Source organism: Amphiura filiformis, chromosome 7 (genome assembly GCF_039555335.1).
Source record: "Amphiura filiformis chromosome 7, Afil_fr2py, whole genome shotgun sequence".
NCBI lineage: Eukaryota > Metazoa > Echinodermata > Ophiuroidea > Amphilepidida > Amphiuridae > Amphiura > Amphiura filiformis.
Genome location: NC_092634.1, coordinates 68332990 through 68354123, shown reverse-complemented (window position 1 = coordinate 68354123; position 21134 = coordinate 68332990). Strand labels below are relative to the sequence as shown.

The 21134-nt window shown below is 35.7% G+C and overlaps 1 protein-coding gene across 1 annotated transcript in view; it reads left to right on the top strand.

The window, feature by feature from the left end:
- LOC140158038 (ATP-binding cassette sub-family C member 9-like) overlaps positions 1-10443 on the top strand; it is a 45161-nt gene extending 34718 nt beyond the window's left edge. Inside the window, exons 26-31 of the mRNA XM_072181284.1 lie at positions 559-637; positions 3365-3473; positions 4689-4792; positions 8868-9001; positions 9400-9462; positions 10306-10443. Of these exons, the coding sequence (XP_072037385.1) occupies positions 559-637; positions 3365-3473; positions 4689-4792; positions 8868-9001; positions 9400-9462; positions 10306-10443 (627 nt within the window). The remainder of the gene's footprint in view (positions 1-558; positions 638-3364; positions 3474-4688; positions 4793-8867; positions 9002-9399; positions 9463-10305) is intronic.
- Positions 10444-21134: the final 10691 nt, after the last annotated feature.

The following is a 21134-nucleotide window of genomic DNA, read 5'->3' as shown; positions in this document are numbered from 1 at the left end:
GCTTTACATTCCCATGTCATTTTATGGCTCCTTGGAAACAAACGGCTACGCTAAACACAAAAATGCTTCTCCTGTAAAACTGTCCAAACTGCACTTACGATAGTGTAACACTCTGCCGACGACTTATTTTGGTATCACTGGATAGAAGAAACTCATAGCTATAACGGTATATGACGTTTGTACAAAGATTTACGTTTATACGTGTTACAAAATATGGCTCAGTTGTTGTAGGGTTAAACCGTTTTGAATAAAACCAAAAACGTGTTTATAGCACATTTACAACGTTTTAATAAAAAAAAATTGTGTTTGCTGTGTATGTGCCATACAAAAAGACAGTAAAATAGCTTTAATAGCTTTGCATGTTAGAAATTGTTAACCTTAATCATGCCAAAAGGACGTCATTATAGTGACGGGGGGAGTAAGAAAAGCGGCGAAAAGGACGGGGGAAGAAAGGATGGCGATTTCTTATAAATTAGTTTTTAATACGTAAAAGGTATACGGAAAGGATAACTTAGTCGATGATTGATACATTATCATTTTTTTTAATTTATTACGTAGGTTGGAATATGCGGCAGAACTGGAAGTGGAAAATCTTCACTTACTTTAGCTTTATTCAGACTGATACAGACGTTCAAAGGTATACGCAAGTCTGTATGATAATTATAGTTATAAACAACTGGTTGAAGTAATCTGTGTAAGAGACGTTTACCGGTGGCTACATTTGTTTATATCCGCACCCCGGGTACTACTTAAGCAAGGATTTTACAAATTAGGACTTGGCGCAGCTGCGCTACTAAACATTGAGTAAATATTTGAACACGGGTATTTGAATCACAAGAAGTACAGGGTGTAACAATAAAATGTATACAATTGCATTTTGACATCTCAGGAAAAAACTAAAAAAGTTAAGGCACAAATGTTATATGCAATACAATCAGTAATATCTTGGCTAAAAGAAGACGTTTAGTTTAGCTTGTGTTCAAAAGTTATGTCCGATTAATTGAATCGTCCAGAAAACGTGTTGGGCCACTTTTGCCATGTTTGTGCAGATCAAGTTTGTACCGCGTAGATATGGTTATCGTGCATTAAACATCAAAGAACTGACACACAAGAATTATAAGTGGTGTTTCTTCATTATAATAAAACATGGACTTTCTTAATAATGATATTTCTTTCAAATAATCTGATAAAGTAATTTCTCATATCCCTGAGATATCATTGGTAAAACTGAGGACAGTTTTTGCATCCATAAGTACAAAACAATAAAATTTTGAAATTAAGTTCAGCTGGGCCTCTAGCTGTTCTAGAGCGACCACTATTGCCAGCATTTCTGTTAACAAATTTTACATACGTCTCATTCTAATTGCCAGTTGTAATTGTATGTTTTGATGGAAGACGTGAGTTTGGAAAATGAGCTATAAACAATTGTATGGTTTCTGCTTGACTCCAAATGTGCTACCGAATGTCACAATCTATTCCAACGTGAATTGGGGTTGAAGTTGTTGAGCTGCAGCCACGATTTCTAGTATTAATGAGGTTGTTATGTCAGTGCTTAGTTGTGACACGGAATAGGCCTGGAAGCGGCGCTAGAACTTAGCATGAGGCCACATTGATATGTAAATAGCGTATTGTTATTTAAATTTGCGCCCAGACGTATTGAGGGCGACAGTCATGTTATCCAGACGGAGAATGGCTGCATATATGCCGGGCATGTGAATTTGCTGAGTGAAGGCTGATAATCACCTTTCTGTATAGGTGATAAGCTAGTATATTTCGTGTACCAGTTGGTTATAACAAAAAATTAGTATCTTATTATATATATTAAATGTATAAACTTTGAAAGTTACATGAATTTGAAGAGCAGAGCTTCGAAATCTAGCTAAGTCAGGTGATGTGAAATTCTGCTGCGTGACCCCCTCTGCGTGGTAGAATTATATTCATAAAACATTGAATTTAACAGATATCATGGGCAGCCAACCACGATTTATCAGCATTTAAAATATATGTTAATTAACAAAGATAAATAATAAAGAGTACAAATGGCAATTAACTAGTAAACAAGCCTGAAATCTTAAAATGTTGCCACGTGTTTTCCCGAACACATGATATGTCACCATGTGACCACTATTCAGATTTACCGTAAATATTTGGAGTATGCTTGCACATCATGCACATACACTGTGCATTTCTTTACCTCCGTATAAAATCAATAATTCATGCTGGGAGCCAAGTAACATTGTCTGCTCAGCGCAGATTGGTATTTTATTTTACTTGAGAGCATAATAGAAATACATAAAACGAATCATGGCGCCATGATGGAAGGTCAGGTCGGGTATCAAAGGTTATTATAACTTAAATAATACTTGTATTTCCCACCTTGCCTCTGTCACATATTTCCTTCATATTATTGACAGCAAGTCCTAATTTTGACTTTGCTACTGCAAAATGTCATTTCATATCAAATTAGTAGACTTTCTTTGAAAAAACATATCACTGGTGCCTGATGGGAATACCCATCCGCCATTTCATTAAACTGGATCGTTTTCGCCTGGTTTGCGCCCAGATGTATTGGGGGCGTGCTATACTCTCATTGAACAGGCAAAGTTCGCAAAACTAACAACGTTGTTATTTGCCAAACTCAATTAACATGATCCAAGGGGTCGAACATGAATTATTCATAACGAGCTATAACGGATCGATAACTGGCCTCACTTTCTAGCTAGTAAACCAGCTGAATTTTTCATAGATTTTGCGTTGCTAATAGAACAACCGTGAATTTAGTGTCACCCCCTTGGTTGTGATTCTCAACAACTCAAGGAGATATTTTATTATGTAAATCATTTCAACCACTTCGAAAACACCATTGTTTAAAACTACCCATCATAAGAGCACCGTCCAACTGGTCCATGGTTCAACTCAATTCAGTCACTTTTGTAACACTGTAAGACAAAAGTGGCCCAAGTGGTTTTAAGACTAGGTTGCATAATTGGCCATATCTTCACTTGTATACCATCGATATTATTGAAACAAAGCTTATCTGGTGGCTAAAGAAATTATCTTGATAGACATATAAATATCAAACCAAAAAATAAGCGGCATACTTGTGTCATTATATTATCAAAATTGTACAAATTTTATTGTTACACCCTGTACAAATACACGATAATACAAACCCAAATGGCGCCATAGGTAAAATCCTAAAGCAATCCAGTTGGACAAAATCTCGCAAAAATCCTTGAAATCAATTTGGAACTCTGCCCAGGAGAGAAATAATTAAAGAATTAAATGAGCCAAGTAGGTCCTTATTTAGAGGCCGTTGGTAATATCCATCCATCATAACACCTTGTCATGCACTGTGTTACAGGTACAATCAAGATAGATGGAATCGACATAGCAGGGCTTCCGTTAACTACATTGCGTCAGAGACTGTCTATTATTCCCCAAGATCCTGTTTTATTTACCGGAACAATACGGTAACAAAACATTCTCTTAAATTTGACTTGTTTTTACATGACGAGTAATTTTCGTTGAAATCGTAGCATTTTAATTTTTTGGCTCCTGTGTAGCCAAAAACAAAACTGACATGTTTATTAGCGAGCGAATTGGCCCAATGAATCTCTGGTTCAAGCCCCTGCCGTTCCCATTAAGGACTATATATGCATCTTGTTTATCCTGATCCATGTTTCCTGTGTTCCTGTGGTATCTCTTTCAAAATCGGCGATTTCATTCACCCAATGGAATTGGGGGAGTTGCACAGATTGGTGGATGTTATAAAGTGCGGATAAGTCAGTGGTGCAACCGGCCTATACTAAATTTAGTTGATGCGATCTGATTCTGATGATTCACCACAGGCAGCAAAATTACATCACTTCGAATGCTCTAGAAAAATTCGCTTTATAAATCGAAAATTGATAATTAATATTATGTTAAGAATAATGACTCTCTTAAAATAGCATGGACTTTTTTGCAGAAAATGTAATTTTGTATAAAATGATAATGATTAGTTAGTTCAACATAAATTCCGGTTTATAAAACCTATATCGACTTACATTGGAATTGATCCGCAGTTTGTTAAACTGCCATATGTGATGTGATCAAGTAAAATCAGCCAGAAGTCGGAAATATTGATTTTGAAATATAGCCAAACAAAGGAAATGTTTCCTTTTGTTTCCTGTTGTTTTGCAAACTCTTTAATTGCTCATAATCTTTTGAACTGGTTGTTCAATTTCAATGGTATTTTCTACCAAATGCAGCTATGTAAATGCTTTTAACTATCCTATAAGAATCTGTAAATTGAATGTGACCGACTTCAGACTGATTTTACTTGATCACATCACATTATGTCAAGTGGGAATTGCAAATTTTGCCGAGATTTCACCGACAGGCTAAGTGTAGATATACACTGGGATCCACAACATACTCATCTATCAGGGCACAGTTCTTTAACCCCGATACATTTGCACATTCATTGAATGACCTCTGAAAATTTGGGTACAAAAACTCATACTCTGCAACTTGAGGTCAAATTTTGCACTACAAGTGTTAAATTGAGGTTATTGAACTATGCCATTGGGTTGAGGCCATTGTGGTCCATAGTGATAGTCTGCGAATAAAATGTTATTGACAGGAATTAGCCTCAATTATTTTCACCTTTCTAAAATTTCATTTTGATATTTCTTTTCATGTAGAAGTAATCTTGATCCGTTAAAACGTAACACCGATGGAGAGCTTTGGGAAGCCTTGCGTATTGCTCAGCTGAAAGATGCTGTATCCAGCTTTGATGCCAGCTTAGGTATTGGTCACAACAGAAAATCTTTCATTCCCATGATGCATTTCTGAAATTGTACAAAATTGTATTGTATGGAAATTTACTATAGTTTTGTTGGATTTTGCAGCGACAGACGCGAATCGCGTGTTAACCTACTCCGACGAAGCGCTTAGACACACGTAGATTGGCGTTTTATCCGATCGCCAATGATCGCTGTTACCACAACCGCGTATGTTGTATATGCACTGATTCAAATCTGCCACTGCAAATTTCAGTATAGCTTACTCTCAGCTTGAAACAAGACGCACTCTATACATAAAGACCCATTCAGTGATCCCAGCGCAAGTGTAAAAAAAATTAAAATTGTTTATAAATTGCTTAAAAGTGAAAGATAAGTCATTCAAATTGTCATTTGATATTTTTGAAATGAAGAATTTGGCAAAAACAACAACAAAGGAAACGGCAGTATTGATGAAGTAGAAACCCCATTCAAATACATGTAGCTAATTTTTATACTGACAGTATGAGGGGACATGTGTTTACATTTGATACGCCCTCTGTTGGTCTGTGATCAAAACTGTCAGGCAAAAAACACTATAGTTTACATGGAAGAAGTTGATTTGTATTCATTAACTTTGGTTTCAAAGCAAATAATACAAAAATTTTTATCAATCTTGTTTATAAATGCATCAAGCTATATACATATTATCACACAAAACTTTTAAAGAGATTTATGTGGTCTGTCATAGACACTTCTGTGTTATTTTGCCTGACTTGAAACAACAGAGGGCGGTCTGAATGTAAACATGTGACATCATAGGTCACCTTATCTATAAATTACAGATTAAATGTTTTATTTTACACGGCTTTCGGCTGAACCACTAGCAGGTTTATATGTTAGCACATATATGACAATGACAAAGGTACCAAAATCCGAATTTTGATAATTTTCACGATCGTCCGGTTGAGCAAATCACTGAATGGGCCTTTAACAGAGCCGATTATTCATATTGCATTAATTTATCTCAAGCAATTGTCTTCATTTTCTCAACATTGGTTCAGCGCTGATTTATATATTCATCGTAGGTGCTTATTTCGCTGGTCGCAGGAAGACAAGATTCGGCCATTCCAGTTGAATTCACTCACCCCTATGGAAGACATGATTAATTTCCCACACGGGGAACGTGATTTACAAATGGGGTTACCTGAATGGATGATTCCATTTGCAATCTACACCCGATGTGTAGGAGATTAAGGTTATGTCTCTCATAGTGGTGTAACAGGGCGTAGCCAGCTTTCTTGGTCGGGGGGGGCAAAACAGCTGAAAAACATTGCAGTTGCAACATGAAATTTTTGTTTTTAGAGAGACTGTACATGTTTCGAGCTTCTAAAAATGCTTTATTGGGGCGATAAAATTTTTTGAATTTGACACTATTTTTGCCCATGATCGAGACGAAAATTGCTTTATTGTGACAATGTGCGCGCGCAGCTAAATTTTTGTATTTTACACTATTTTGGCCCATGATCGGGGTCAATTTTGATGAAAAAGGGGCTCCTTGCCCTTTTTCTTTTCCTTTGCCCTTTGGTCAGAGGGGCACTTTTTTCTTTCATTTTTTGTCAGGGGGCAGTCTGCCCCCCCGCTGCCCCCCTGCTGGCTACGCTACTGGGGTGTAAGGATTTCAACAGGAATGACCCATTATCTGCTGTGAGTTTGCTTTGCTTTATTTTAGATTTGTAACATTATACTGTGTGTATGTGCGCACATAATTTTCAAACATTTCATGTTTGATGAGGTGGTTATGGGTGTGTGTATAATATGGAATCATAGGCAGGAACAGGCGATTTGCGCGGAAAAAAAAAGCAAATTGCGCGGAGATTGCGCGGAACCTTTTTTACAGTGCAAATCATGTATCTCTGCCCATAGCCAAGTGCGCGGGATTTCGGGGCAATAAGTTCCGCGCAAATCGCTTGTCCCTGGTCATAGTGCTATTACGTGTGGGCTATTGTTAGTAGGTGTTTATGTGTATGTGTGCACGCTTAACCCTAGAACTACGAAGGGGGTTGGTGTTCCACCCCAAGATTTGGGTTTGTATAAAACGCACGCGTTTACGCCCAAACGGCCTGAGGTAATCGTAGATACATCCTTTGCGCTCATTTTGGTGATACAATTTTTACCCCAGCACCTTACCCGGTGGAAGGACCGGCCATCAAAGATAACTATCGAGGGGAGGAGGTTTGTTGAGACCACAATGATTTTTATTTTGCTCTTGTGAATGTATTTCAAGAGTTATTGACATTTTACTTGTTGGGTGAAAATAGTCATTTCCTTTTATATTTGGGAGAAAATTCGGTAATAATCTTATTTTTGTAGAATTTTTAGCCGAAAATCAATTTTGTCTACACTTTATTACAGAATTTCCTAAAATTGCATGGGCGCCCTCACATTATGACGTCATAGCGACATTAGGTAGAAAATGTTTGTACTTATTAAGGTATCACTGGATAGAGGAGACCCATAGCTATACATTATTACCAAATATAAAGGAATATGACGTTTATAATAACGAATTGAGGGGTCGCAAGCACCCCCTCTTCGTAGTTCGTGTTGCAAAATATAATGTAGTTCAAAGATTTAGTCGCACGGGATTAAACTCTTCGTCTGATGCCAGCGATAGGTAAAGCCACATCAATATTTTGGCCAGCAAAGACCCCCATTGTATGGAGTTCCTACCATGTGGTTCCGATAATTATGACAATAATGAGGGAAATCTATGTCATTTTGACTAAACAAATGGAAATTTTTAAATTTTAAAAGTACCCGGGTATATTTTCAATAGTTTTGCATAAATATTATTATAAATCCAGGTGACATTTCTAGAGAATTACATAAAGAGATGAAGATGTTGATGTTGCTAGGCGACTAACCCACCTGTAAAACATTCTCCATATTTTGTGCTGAAAATTAGGCATCAGGTGACAATTTGGATTAACGACAAGTGTTCTCCTTGTATTAAGTATTCTACTTGAATAGCAAGCTGTATTATTATTTTCAACACATGTACGAATTGTAATGATAGGCGAATAAAACTTTTCATATTTAAGTCAGACATATGGATGGCTTTGTTCGATATATACGAATAATTTGTACTTGAAAGTTGTGTTGATGTGGGTTTTTTTTAATGTTTTAGATAAAAATCAGTAGGAGTTATTCATAAAAATCAGTGAGATTTCAATCCCTCTGATAATTCATGTTGAAAGGTTATTGTAATAATTATATATTTCACATAATGTGGCTTTTTATAAAACGACACAAAACTTATTAGCTGATTCACATTTCGTTAACTGATATTTATATAACTGCAAAGGGGGTATTTACATTTCATAGCGAATTTGCAGTAAAGGTACGTTCCGTCCTTCGGTGGGGACGTTAAACCGCAGGTGCCGGAGGAGAGGGTAAATACATATACATGTATATCGCAGTCCGTTTCGAAAAAGAACACGGTGTTAACCACTAACCGCCAAAGTAATAAATGGATTATTAGGGATACCATAGTAGAGTGGTTAACCAAAATGGGTATCCTTAAATCTCTGTCCTCTAATAGGTTAATAAATGCGTATTGCTTATTTCGAGTTTAATCGTTCAAAATAAAGCTCGCGTATTGGAATTGATGCAGCTAATGTACGAGCCCCGGAGGGGGGGTGGATTAGACGCATCAACGTATCAGTACAAGTACTTAATTAAGTACAATTTCTCGAGCAACAACTAATACGCATTTATTAACCTATTTCATACACAAAAACAAACAAACAAACAAAAGCCGTGATTTTGCTATTTTTAAAACAAAATTGTCCCAAAAATGTTGGAAAATACGAGCTAATATAAATGCATCAAGCAACAAGAGAAAGCACTGCTTGAGTACGCATCCGTGCAATTATACACACTTTTTTTGTACTCCTGGGATTGTTCTAACGTTTGGTCTGATTGGTTCTCAATATGTAAAGAGTATAAAGGAAATACAACTTAAAACAAGTCTTGCTTTGTATTTCTTAGATGTTTATGCTAACCTCGTTGTAATTCCTTTTGATTTTTTTTTTACAGATAGTCCCGTGTCTGAAGGTGGTGAGAATTTTAGTGTTGGTCAGAGGCAGCTATTTTGTCTTGCTCGAGCCTTCCTACGGAACTCACGTGTACTTATTATGGACGAGGCAACAGCGTCTATAGACTATTACACCGTATGTTAATCGTTTGTCTTCTTCGAAATTATTATTAAATAATTTTTGCTTAGATAGTGCCTTAGTATGTAATCAAATGCGAGGTAAATAACAACTAAACAATAGATTGGGCCTATCGGGTCGTTTTAGCTTTCCCGTAAGTCAACGACATTCAATAATTTCTCATGTTTCTCATTCGATTACATCACATATAACATTTTTTGCAATAAATTGATATAAATTAGTTAAAGCTAATCTCAAAACAAGAGGGTTTTTGCCTTTGAATTTGAATCAATTGGACTCGCTAACCAAAAGTTTAATTAATGTTGTTATTAATGTAATATGAAAAACCTGAAACATCTCATAATAATGTTGGAGACATTTGAACAAATGGCATTTCATAATTTTGTTTATTTCAGGAAAAGATTCTTCAAGAGGTTGTGAGCACCGTCTTCAAAGACAAGACAGTTCTTACTATAGCGGTAAACCAGCTAATTATTGTTAATTTCACTTCCATTATGTCCCATTACACTACAGGTCCTATACATGCTGTATGTGCTGGCCATAGTCTGCAACATTAAAACTCCAAGCTTTGAGATTATTTTCTCAAACTATCAAGAGCTAAACCAATACCAGGCTTGTTTGTACTCATTTTACTGCATTTTTCATGCTGATATCAAAAAAAAAATTTAAATTAAAAACAAACAAAAATAAACTTGTCGTCTGCATTGACCAGTTTACAGCCAAAGGCAGTGTATGACCCAAATGGAGAATGAATTAGTTGCTGGGTGATCCTGGGCAGTCCAGCTTTCCAGAATGTGACCTTCTCCTTAGACAAAATGATTGAAAGTGTTGGTAAGAGGGACCATGCTGACAGCATTTCCCCATTATAGTCCATTATATTTGAATGGGTATTACCCCCCCCCCCTTTCAGCTAAAACGTTGGTGAAATATGTCTTACTGTTTAAAGCATCTGAAGCGTAATTGATCCATTTGGCTCTGCACATATATCTCTTGTCCATCCGTAATATTTCCGTCTGTCTGTGTAGCATTGGCTGTCTTTAAATTTAATTGTTTTTGTATATGAGAAACAACCTGAAGAAAGACTGTATCAAGAGCAGTTTGACCAATGGATTATCTGTCAGGAATCATGCATCGGCATAATGTCCTAGAATTATTGTGTTAAATTTGAGCTTGTAGTCTGCATGTTATTTAATTGAATTTAAATTTTAAATTAGATAAATGTGATATTATGTGAGTAAAACGCATTTTTTATTATAATTTCGAAATTATATTGATTTTGTTATTTTGTTTTTATATTTTAGCATCGGGTATCAACCATAATGAACTCGGATACGATATGGGTCCTATCAGACGGTGAGATTGTTGAGTGTGATACACCCGAGAATTTACTGGCTGACGTGCACAGTATATTTTATAATATGGTACAGTCAAACAAGTAGAGTGATTTGATATGTTAGGTGGCCCTTTCTGCACTGACCTGGACAAAAATGAAATATTTCTAGACATTTGCTGTTTCTTATGTCAGCATCGTGTCTGCTCCATGGGGGCCAAAGGATGCATTTTTGAAAATGTATTTACTACAATCATTACCTTTTACAAACATGAGGCTATTATATACTGAAAACACCAAAGGTCTAGCATACTTGGTACAAAAGTTATGAAGTTTTGTTTCGTCTGTTTTCTTATGTATTTTATTGTTTTTTTACCTCCATATTTTTGTCTTTTCCTCAATTTCATTTTTGCTGCCTTTGGCCCCCATGGACCAGATTGTGTCACATATGAACTCGGATACGATATGGGTCCAGTCAGACGGGGAGATTATTAAGTGTGATATACCAGAGAATTTACTGGCTGACGTGCAAACACAGTAGTTTGAGGAGTGTGTACAAGAAGGGTCCCATCTGCAATAGCAGGTGTCACGTATATACAATATAGAATACCGTTCTTCTAAAATGTCCGTAGGGACTTGTTGCACTGCGTCATTGGGCGGGGAAAATTTCATTGTGTAATTTCAAAGATCAAAAGTAAAGCAAAACCTTATAATGTAGCAAACAGGGCCAATAATATAAAACCTCATATCGATTTAATTGTTCGAAATTAATAGGATTAATAAGATTTGGTCATTTACGGGTACCTATGTAGTATGCAGTGGAAAGGGAAGTATTAGTGTATTGGGGGCATTTTTCTCTAGTTGACACATTTAGAAGAAAAAAAAAGAAGAAGAAGAAAGAAAGAAGGAAAGAAAGAAAGAAAGAAAGAAAGAAAGAAAGAAAGAAAGAAAGAAAGAAAGAAAGAAAGAAAGAAAGAAAGAAAGAAAGAAAGAAAGAAAGAAAGAAAGAAAGAAAGAAAGAAAGAAAGAAAGAAAAGAAAGAAAGAAAGAAAGAAAGAAAGAAAGAACGAAAGAAAAAAGAAAAAAAAAGGAGGAAAAAGAAGAAGAATTTGACCCAAATCGCACAGGCGAGGTTTATATAAGTTTGGGCCCACTTTTCACATATGAGGTTTTTGCACTTGATCTTTGGAATTATATATGAGGTTTCCCGCGAAGTGATACATTGGACACCTCGATATTTTATAATATGGCACACTCAAAATTTTTGTATCAATGAAAAAAGACTTTATTGATATAAATTATATATAGCAATATCAGTAAAGGACAGTTTATGTAGTACAATATACAATATAAATAATCGAAATCTATATTGAGGCCAATTTTAAAATCTAAGAGCTAAGCTTGAAATTGTTATACAATGTTGAAGTGAGTGGTTAAATAAACTAATACGAATGAATCATCAACATTAATAATACTATAATACTGATAAATTTGCAAAGTACGATTGTGTCCATATTTCATGTGACATGCATGTTGTTTAATAATTACAGCATCAAAATACATGACAAAATGCCGAATATCGATTCACCTCTTTGTTAAACGCATCATGGCTTCCCTGGAATTATAGAACAGTGATCACACGATAGCGAGCCAGAGGGAAGTATATCAATTATTTAACGGTTATATAGCGTGATATGTGAGCAAATGAGGGCGGTATACAGTGTTTGCTAGCGTACTGCGCCTGCTGAGCCTGAGGAAGATAATTATCCTACTATGATAATTCATGTTTAACGTGAATTTTACAAAGAGACGAATCAATATAAGATGCTCTAGGGGGCGTATGGAGAAAACACGGTTTCCGAATTTGTGTTGATATAGTTTCGAGAAAACCTGCTAAATTTAAGTATTTAGAGCATATTCTACATCTTCATCGTCGTTACTCCTTTTGTTATCATCCAAGGACAATACCAAGCTGAAATGGGAGTCTCTATACAGGTATGGAGGGCTAGAATTGGAACTTTTATTATGCCACCGAGCGGGAAATTTAACCGTGGCCATGTTGGCATTGTGATATCTAGTCAACGTATATCACTTGCAGTACGGCTGTGTATGGTTGCCCTACTTGTGGTGTGCGGCTCGGTAGAAAGCAACCCAGGCCCAGGGCCGTCTGAGAATACACGACAAAAGACAACAACAGCATCAAAAACTTTATTAGATCATTTTGATAGCATGAGACCAACAGATACAGAGGGAAATATCCAGAGCACCATATTGAAAGAACTAAGAGATTTTAAGGCAAGCTACGACAAATCTAATAACGAACTGAAACAAACGGTAAATAAATTGGCAGCGGACATGAGTAACTTGAAAAGTCAGGTAGACGATGCTAAAACTGTAGCCGATCATGCGTGCGATGTAAATAAACAGCTTCAGGCCGATTTGGAACAGGCAAACGCTAGGATTGAACAACTTGAATCGCAATCTAGAAGGGACAATCTAATTTTTCATGGCATCGAAGGAGATGACAAGGAAACCTGGGATGAAAGCGAAGACAAGGTGAGAAGTTTTCTGAGTGATAAACTTGATATAGATGGCGATGAAGTTGAATTTGAACGAGTACATAGACTGAAATCGCGCGGTGGAAATACAGCTCCAATCATTGCCAAGTTCACGAAATATAAACAAAGAAGTGCAGTTCTCGATGCAGCACAAACGAAGTTGAAGAAAAAGGACAAATATGGGGTCTCACAAGATTTCACAAAGAAGGTTCGCGATACAAGAAAAACCCTGATCCCATTTATGACAGAAGCAAGGAACCAAAACAAACGTGCATATCTCTCCTATGACAAGCTAGTTATCGACAAAGTTAAATACGTGTTCGATGAAGGAACTGAGGACATTGTACCAGCATAGGGATGTGGTCACGGCCATAATAACTCTAATAAAAAGTGCAAAAACATCCTCGGACAAACACTGAAATTTCAGAAATAAATCATAGTGAAGTCATAAAGGCTGATAAAATGAGTTATTATAATGTTGTCATTGATACATATAATGAATATGCAAACATGTTAAAGGCTAAAGATGCTGGTGGTGGTGGTAATGTTGTTAAAAATGATGACGTTGAATGCTTAAATGTCAAAAAAGACACTCTTGAACTTGAAAGTTTTAACGATATGATGAGTGAAATCCATATGTCTATGAACCATGATGAAAATGTTAGATCTGTCAAAAATGCAAATACCAAGTATAATAATGATGCAGTGATAAATGGGTGCATTATAGAAAATACCGTTGACAATGGAAGTATGGACATGATTAATAAGCTGGAAATACAAAATATTTCAATAAATAGTCATGGTGATAGTGATAACAATATTTGTGACAAACATGATGAATATCCAAATAAAACCCCTGATAGAAATGATGTTGTGCAAAATACTCTGGTAAACATGTCAAATTGTTTGAAAAGTGATAAATATATGTCCATAAAACATTGTGAAAATTATTGTAATGTCATCAAAGATAAAAATGTTGCTATTGTCAAAAATGGTTGTGTTAGTACAAATAGGCCAACTCCTGGTAATGGAAGTATGAATAATTTGGCAAGGGATCATTTTAAGTTGACAACATATGGTGATAATGATGATGAAGCATCTAAGATGAGTAAACATGATAACACTGGTGCATTTGATACTGATTCAGGTAATAATGGTAACAATCATGATAATGGAAATGTAGAAAATGATCAGATTGATGATGGTGAAAATGGAACTGAAAGTAATAATGACAATGTAAATAATGATAACCGTGGTGGTAATCAAACTGAGTATGATATGAAAAAATTTCTCTACTGGAATGTAAATGGTTTATTAACAAAGCTTTGTGATACACAATTTATTGCTTTCATAACAAAATTTGATTTTATGTGTTTTGTGGAAACTTGGGCAAATTCAGACAACGAACCAAATTTGGATGGTTATAATCATGTTGGTTCTTACAGAAAACGACGTTTTGATATTGGACGTCCGTCTGGAGGCATTTCCTTCTTTTATAAGAATTCCCTAAATGTTTTAGCTACAAAACTAAAAAGTATTTCCGAAAATATTCTCTGGACGAAAATTGATTTCATTTCAAAATGCATTATTGTGGCAACTGTGTATAGATCACCGGAAGACTCCCCCTATTCTATAAATGAAGATGTACTTGACATTCTAGAGACTGAATATGCTCAATATTTATCAGATTACCCAAATGCCATTTTTATTATTGTTGGTGATTTTAATGGAAGAACAGGTATTCTCAATGATTTCATTGACTCGGATGAATGCCCTGAGGGTTGGGACAATGATGTGTATGATGAAGATGTCCCCTCCCAAAAAGATCAAACCAGGACAATTTTGTAAATAGATATGGTCGTGAATTGTTGAATTTTTGCTGTAACACGGGTATAAAAATTGTAAATGGTAGAATTAATGCTATTCGATCAAGCTTCTATACATTCATAAGCCATCAAGGGAAAAGTGTTGTAGACTATGTGTTATGTAATGTTTCCACCTTTCAAAAGATCTGCAATGTTGATATCCACTCAAGAATTGAATCGGATCACCTCCCAATTACCTTTTCATTCATAGTGGGTAATTCTTCTGTACCGTCTGATATGCCGGACCCATGGCAACAGACAGCATGTAGCTCGTTACATAGATATGTGTGAAACCAAATCTACTCAACTCTTTTGTTAACAGGTGGAAGCATACAAAGGTGAATGAAATGAAACATGCTTTTCAAAGAGCTCTAGACTTGGTACAAATTGACAAAGCATTGTCTGCTTTGACAGATATCTTTGCTTATGTAGGGAAAGCTATGCAACGCCCTTTTATGAACAACAAAAGTAAGGCACATTGTAAGTCTATGTGGTTTGACGATGAGTGTATCAGGTTTAAAAATAGAGTTCAATACAAACTCAGATTATTCAGATTAAGTCGCTCTGAAGAAGCTTTAACTGATTACAAAAATACGAAGCATGAATATAAAAACTTCATTGAGGAAAAGAAAAGAAAATTCAAAAACCAGCAACAAAAAGAAATTTTGGACTGTTTGAAAAATCGCGACAGTAAAGGTTTCTGGTCAAGATTGAAGGGAAGTCAAACATCAATTTCCAGTGAGATTTCATCAGACAATTGGTTTCAATACTTTGAAAATCTATTTCGAGTTGATATACCAGGTGGGGAGCCCACGTTGCAAAACCAAGTTGAGGGTGAACTAAATCACCATCCAGATTGGACTGCATTTTTTTATTTCGTGCTAACACCCGAGGACATAAAATCCTGTATTCTTGCTCTTAAAAATGCCAAGGCTCCCGGTATTGATGGTTTTCCACCCGAATTTTTCAAAACAGTCCAATTAATGAGTTGAGTGATATTTTGGTGAAGTTTTGCAACCTGATCTTGACCACTGGATCATTTCCACTCCAATGGGCATCCAGTCTTATTATTCCTATTTTTAAAAAGGGGAATAAAACTGATCCAGCAAATTACCGTGGTATTTCTTTACTTCCTATAATGAGTAAAGTTTGTTCTTAAGTTTTGCTCGAAAGGTTAAACTTTTGGGCTGAGGCTGAAAATGTTTTCCATCAAGAACAGGCCGGCTTCCGTAAAGGTTTCAGAACCACAGATAATGTTTTTATATTGGATACAGTTATCAATAAGTATCTTTCATGGAAGCGTGGAAGGGTCTATATAGGCTTTGTAGATTTTCGTAAAGCTTTTGATTTAATAAATCATGATGCTCTATTATTTAAGCTGAAACGATATGGTATTACTGGTAATGTTCTTAATGTTTTGAGTTCAATGTATATGCAATTAAATGCTTGTGTCAGAACATCTACAAGTATAACAAATGTTTTTTCTTGTAAGGCTGGAGTTCAGCAAGGTTCTTTGCTGTCACCATTTTATTCAAACTTTTATAAACGATTTGAGTACACGACTGAACTCTGACGACACTGAAAAAGTGCAGATAAATCAATGTTTTATCAGTCATCTATTATTTGCTGATGACTTAGCTCTTATAAGTGGCACTATCTTTGGTCTACAAAACAACTTGATGTTCTAGCAGAATATTGTCATGAATGGGGCCTTTCAGTAAATATAGATAAAACTAAAATCATGGTATTTAAACGAGGTGGTGTTCTTAAACGTGCTGAGAAATGGTTTTATAAGGGAACAAGAATAGAAGTGGTCAATACCTTCAAGTACCTAGGTAATGTGTTTTCAAGTAATGGGAACTGGCTTAATGCACAGAAATCCACTGCTTCGCAAGCTAACAAAGCTTTCTTTGGTCTCATAAAGATTTTGAAAAGCTATAGTCCTCTCCCTGTGGATGTTCTATTCAAGATTTTTGACACAAAAATAAGACCTATACTCCTTTTCGGTAGTGAACTTTGGGGAACATCTGAGTCCCAGATAATTGAAAGAGTACATATTAAGTTTTGTCGTTATGTTCTTGGTGTATCTAAATCATGTAAATCTATCCCACACTGTGCCATTCGTGGTGAACTTGGTAGAAATGCACTGTTGGTAAATTCACTTATTAACTGTATTAAGTATTGGTTTTACATTTTATCACTGGATAATAACAGGTTTTAAGACAAAGTTATGAGTTTCAATACAAAAAGGCAGAGAATGGTAAAGAATGCTGGGCTATGAAGATCAAAAATATTCTGTACTCTTACGGTTTTGGTGAAATATGGATTGCTCAAGGTGTTGATAATGTAAATTATTTTATTGATGTTTTCAAACAGAGATGTAAAGATATTGATATACAAAATTGGCGAAATGCATTAAGTACATATTCATCACTTACATTTTATACTCAAATCAAAGAAAATCTAGTGGTGGAAGACTATTTATTGTGGCTGGAGAAACCATTTCATAAAATACTTCTGACCAAAGCCAGATTGGGTGTTCTTGAGTTAGAATATGTTCGTGGAATATGGTTTAAGGTTCCTCGAAATTTACGTATTTGTAAAATCTGCCACACTGGTGAAATTGAAGATTTGTATCATTTTGTATTAAAATGTCCTGCTTATGCTAATGAAAGAAATCGCTTATTGCCAGAGTGTATTCCAAATTTCAATTATTTTATTACTCTATTTCAGTCTAGAAATCAACAAACTATAATTTCATTATCAAAATTTATTTTTAATGCTCATAAAATCAGGCAAACTCTTTTGCCCCCTGGTGATGGGTAAATATATTGTACTGTACTTTATTGTATTGTAAGGCCGAAGGCCTATATATACTGAGAAATAAAATCTCTCCATATGGAGAGAACTGAACTGAACATAAGATGCTCTGTCACATTCATTTATAAAGAACGCGCGTTGAGGACATACGAACTCCAGAACATACAATAAATATATTAATGTAACAACTTTTGTAAGCCTAAGGCAGCAGTGGTCACATCGTCACAATATTTGTATCCAAAATTACAGAATTTAAACAAAATACTTGACTAAAAGATGACAAAAGATGTGGGTTGGGTGGGCGTGGTTAATCAACAGTACTGAAGAAGAAAGCATTGTGTAAATTGTGAAAACATTTAACTGCTATAATGTCGTGTAATTTCGTACGGCAATTTTAACGTCTACACGACAGCCATTTAATCAAATGAGTTTCCAAGCCAATGGCTTTGTGTTAATCTGGATAATGTTCTTATTCATCGCTATTCAGTATTCATTTATGCAAATTTATCTCTACATGTGTAATGTAATCGGTACACACATACGTGCAGCACTTCAGGTAAGGGAAAACTCTATCCAATAAGAGACGTTTATGGAATGAAAAACCAAAGTCATATCCGCAGTAGCGTACCGTGATCAGTCCGTGCAGAAAAATTAAATTGTGCTGCATCCTTCATCAACAGCCCGAAAGGGTTAACATAATTTTTTTTTTAAATTCTCAATAACTTTTTATAATTAGTAACTATTTTTACATTCACAGTATTATATAGCAAAACCAGGTATAGATTAATTTCAGAATTTGTGAAACCTTTTGTAATTAACGATTCTTCTTGCAGCCCATTCTACCCATCCTTTTTTCTTTAATAATTCTTCTTGCCACCGCATTGGTACCAATGACGATACACTTTGAACAAGATTTTAGTATTTTTATGCCAAGCAGTCCGTAACACTCTGTAGGCGGGGCAAGCAGGAGGTCAAATGTGACCGTACAGCTCGAATGAGCCGTAAATTCCCTAAATTGTATTCTGAGTTACAGTGTAAAATGTGTATGCAGGTCGTATTCATCGGCATCTCTAGCTGGCGCGACATCTATCTCATTTTGAGAGTCAAACACCAATCAATAATCCTATTATTGAAGAGGATAATAAGCTTCTACCTTAGATGGCAATAGAATTTTTTAATAGCTCTGGTCTTTGTTTGCTTTGGCTAAATCCTGTTCAAGTGGTGGGTTACCAGGCATTGTATTTTGTATAGGTATGTATAACCAACAATTAACAATGAGAGAACTTTCTTGAACCTCGTTGACTTGGGGATGATTTGATATGACCGCCAATTATGACTGTTTGATATTTGTTGCCAGCAATGTGGAAAAAGAGACACACGTAGAAACGAAAAAAGCTACCATTTTGTTGAAGGAGCAAAGTTCAACAAACCATAACCCCGCTACTGGATATCGTTTGAAGTCAAATAATATACCATTTTAAAGCTTATGATGATATTTTCTAAACACAAAATAAAACAAATTTGACCGGGGGAGGAATTTACGGCTTATTCGCCGTGACAGGTCACAAATTAGCTGCCGTCGAATATGACTTGGAATACCATCTGCAACTTTTAACAGAATAATTCGTTTAGACTTGCGATTTCTTCCCTATTAGATGATAAGAAGACATCAACTTCGGCAAGCAGATTTCCAACGTCGCACTGTGTTTTGTCAATGGCTCTTTGCCCGTCCTCTACGTTTCCTGGAAGATTTCATCAATGGCGATGAATCAGGGTTTGCATTAAATGTTTTCACAAGAACTTCAAAGACGCATAATTGCACAAGTTGACATTCTCAGGCATGACAGACCTCTCATTAGACGTTGATAGAGAGGAATTGTGGCCATGTGGAAGACTAAGACTAAAACTGTCAATAACTGTAAACGGTAAAGAAAGTAGTGAGACTTTCTTGTGTTTTGTATGTTGTTTCTGCTGCAGCAAAACAAGATGTTGATTGAGTTATCAGAGAGAGGCATTTTTCAAACTGTATACTTTATTTTGATACACCCTGTATATAATCCTGTCATCCGATTGGTTAAATGTGGGAGCATTGTTTTATCTATGCCCTGTATTTGCGAGAATTTTATCAAACGAACTATTGACCGGTCATGGAAATGAACTATTGACCGGTCACGTGCGTCCCGATCAAACTGCGCAATCGCACATCAACGTACATCCATTCGGTATACAGAGCTTTATATTCGGGTTATGGTTAAAATTATAGCCCGTGGTGATCTCAAAACCATGCTATGACCTCACCTGCGCTTCGGGTCATAGCATGGTTTTGAAATCACCTCCTTGAGCTATAATTTTAACCATGCCCTCATAGCAGTCATATTATTGTGTTGTTATAGAAAGACCGTACGGGTATTATTTCCTCAATATTAGCCAAGCTATTGTTGACTGTGGAACATAGCAAAAACCTTTATAATCAAGTTTCTACAAACACCCCGTGAAATAATGGACTAACCCTTGCAAAAATCTCATATTTGTGTCACCATAATCATGTAGTTTAGAGTGATAATCAAAATGCAGAAATTTTGAGCATTGATAAGGAAGTAATAAGTTTTAAGTAAAGCAAATGCTTCATTTGACTAATTGTTAACAGTGCCCTGAATTGGTGGACATGTAAAATACTAAAGAAGTCTCAATGTTTTGTAAATATCAATAGTGGGGTTAATTTATGACCAAAAAAATACACACACAAAAAGATATGAAGGTGTTTATTTTTTCCCTACAAAATAATGGGTATTTTCAACATTTTAAAAATACGAGAAAATAATCTCGTGCCAAGAATGGAACAGTCCAAAAATATTTTAAAGCTTGCTATGCATTTTTATATTCTGCAAATATGTAATATTACATGACAGAAAAAATTAAGTGATAAACTATTGTGTTAATATTACATGACAGAAAAAAATTAAGTGATAAACTATTGTGTTGTATTTAAATATGTCATCTAAACATATGTGCAAAATTCAATATTTTCAAAATTATCAGGGGTTAGCAGAAGCCAATTTTAGGGGGGGGGGTCTGGTATCTTGCTCAGTGAGGATATGAGATTTTTTCATCACGCAATGGTTATGGGTACGGATACGGGTCCCTAGCCTTGAGTACGGGTACGAGTCCGAACCCCATATGTGAGTACGGGTACGGGTACGGGTATGGGTATGGAAATTGTGACGGGTATGGGTTCCAGTATGGGTACAGGTACGGGCCAGGGGACTATAATACTTGTATGTGTCCCATCATGTATAAACATAGCTATTGTTATTGGTGTAACATTAATTTATTGGCAAATATACATTTCTGTAAATACACCTTTTGATGTCATTTATACCACAACAAATAATAAAACTACATTCTGCACCCAAAAAAATTAGAGAAAATTATTATGTCATAATCATAATTATACAACATACATTTTAAGTTGTTTATGTGTGCCATGAGTTGCTGAGACATTTTTATTTGCTGAGAAGTACTCTCATTTACAGAAAATTGTAGAACTGGTTTTGTGG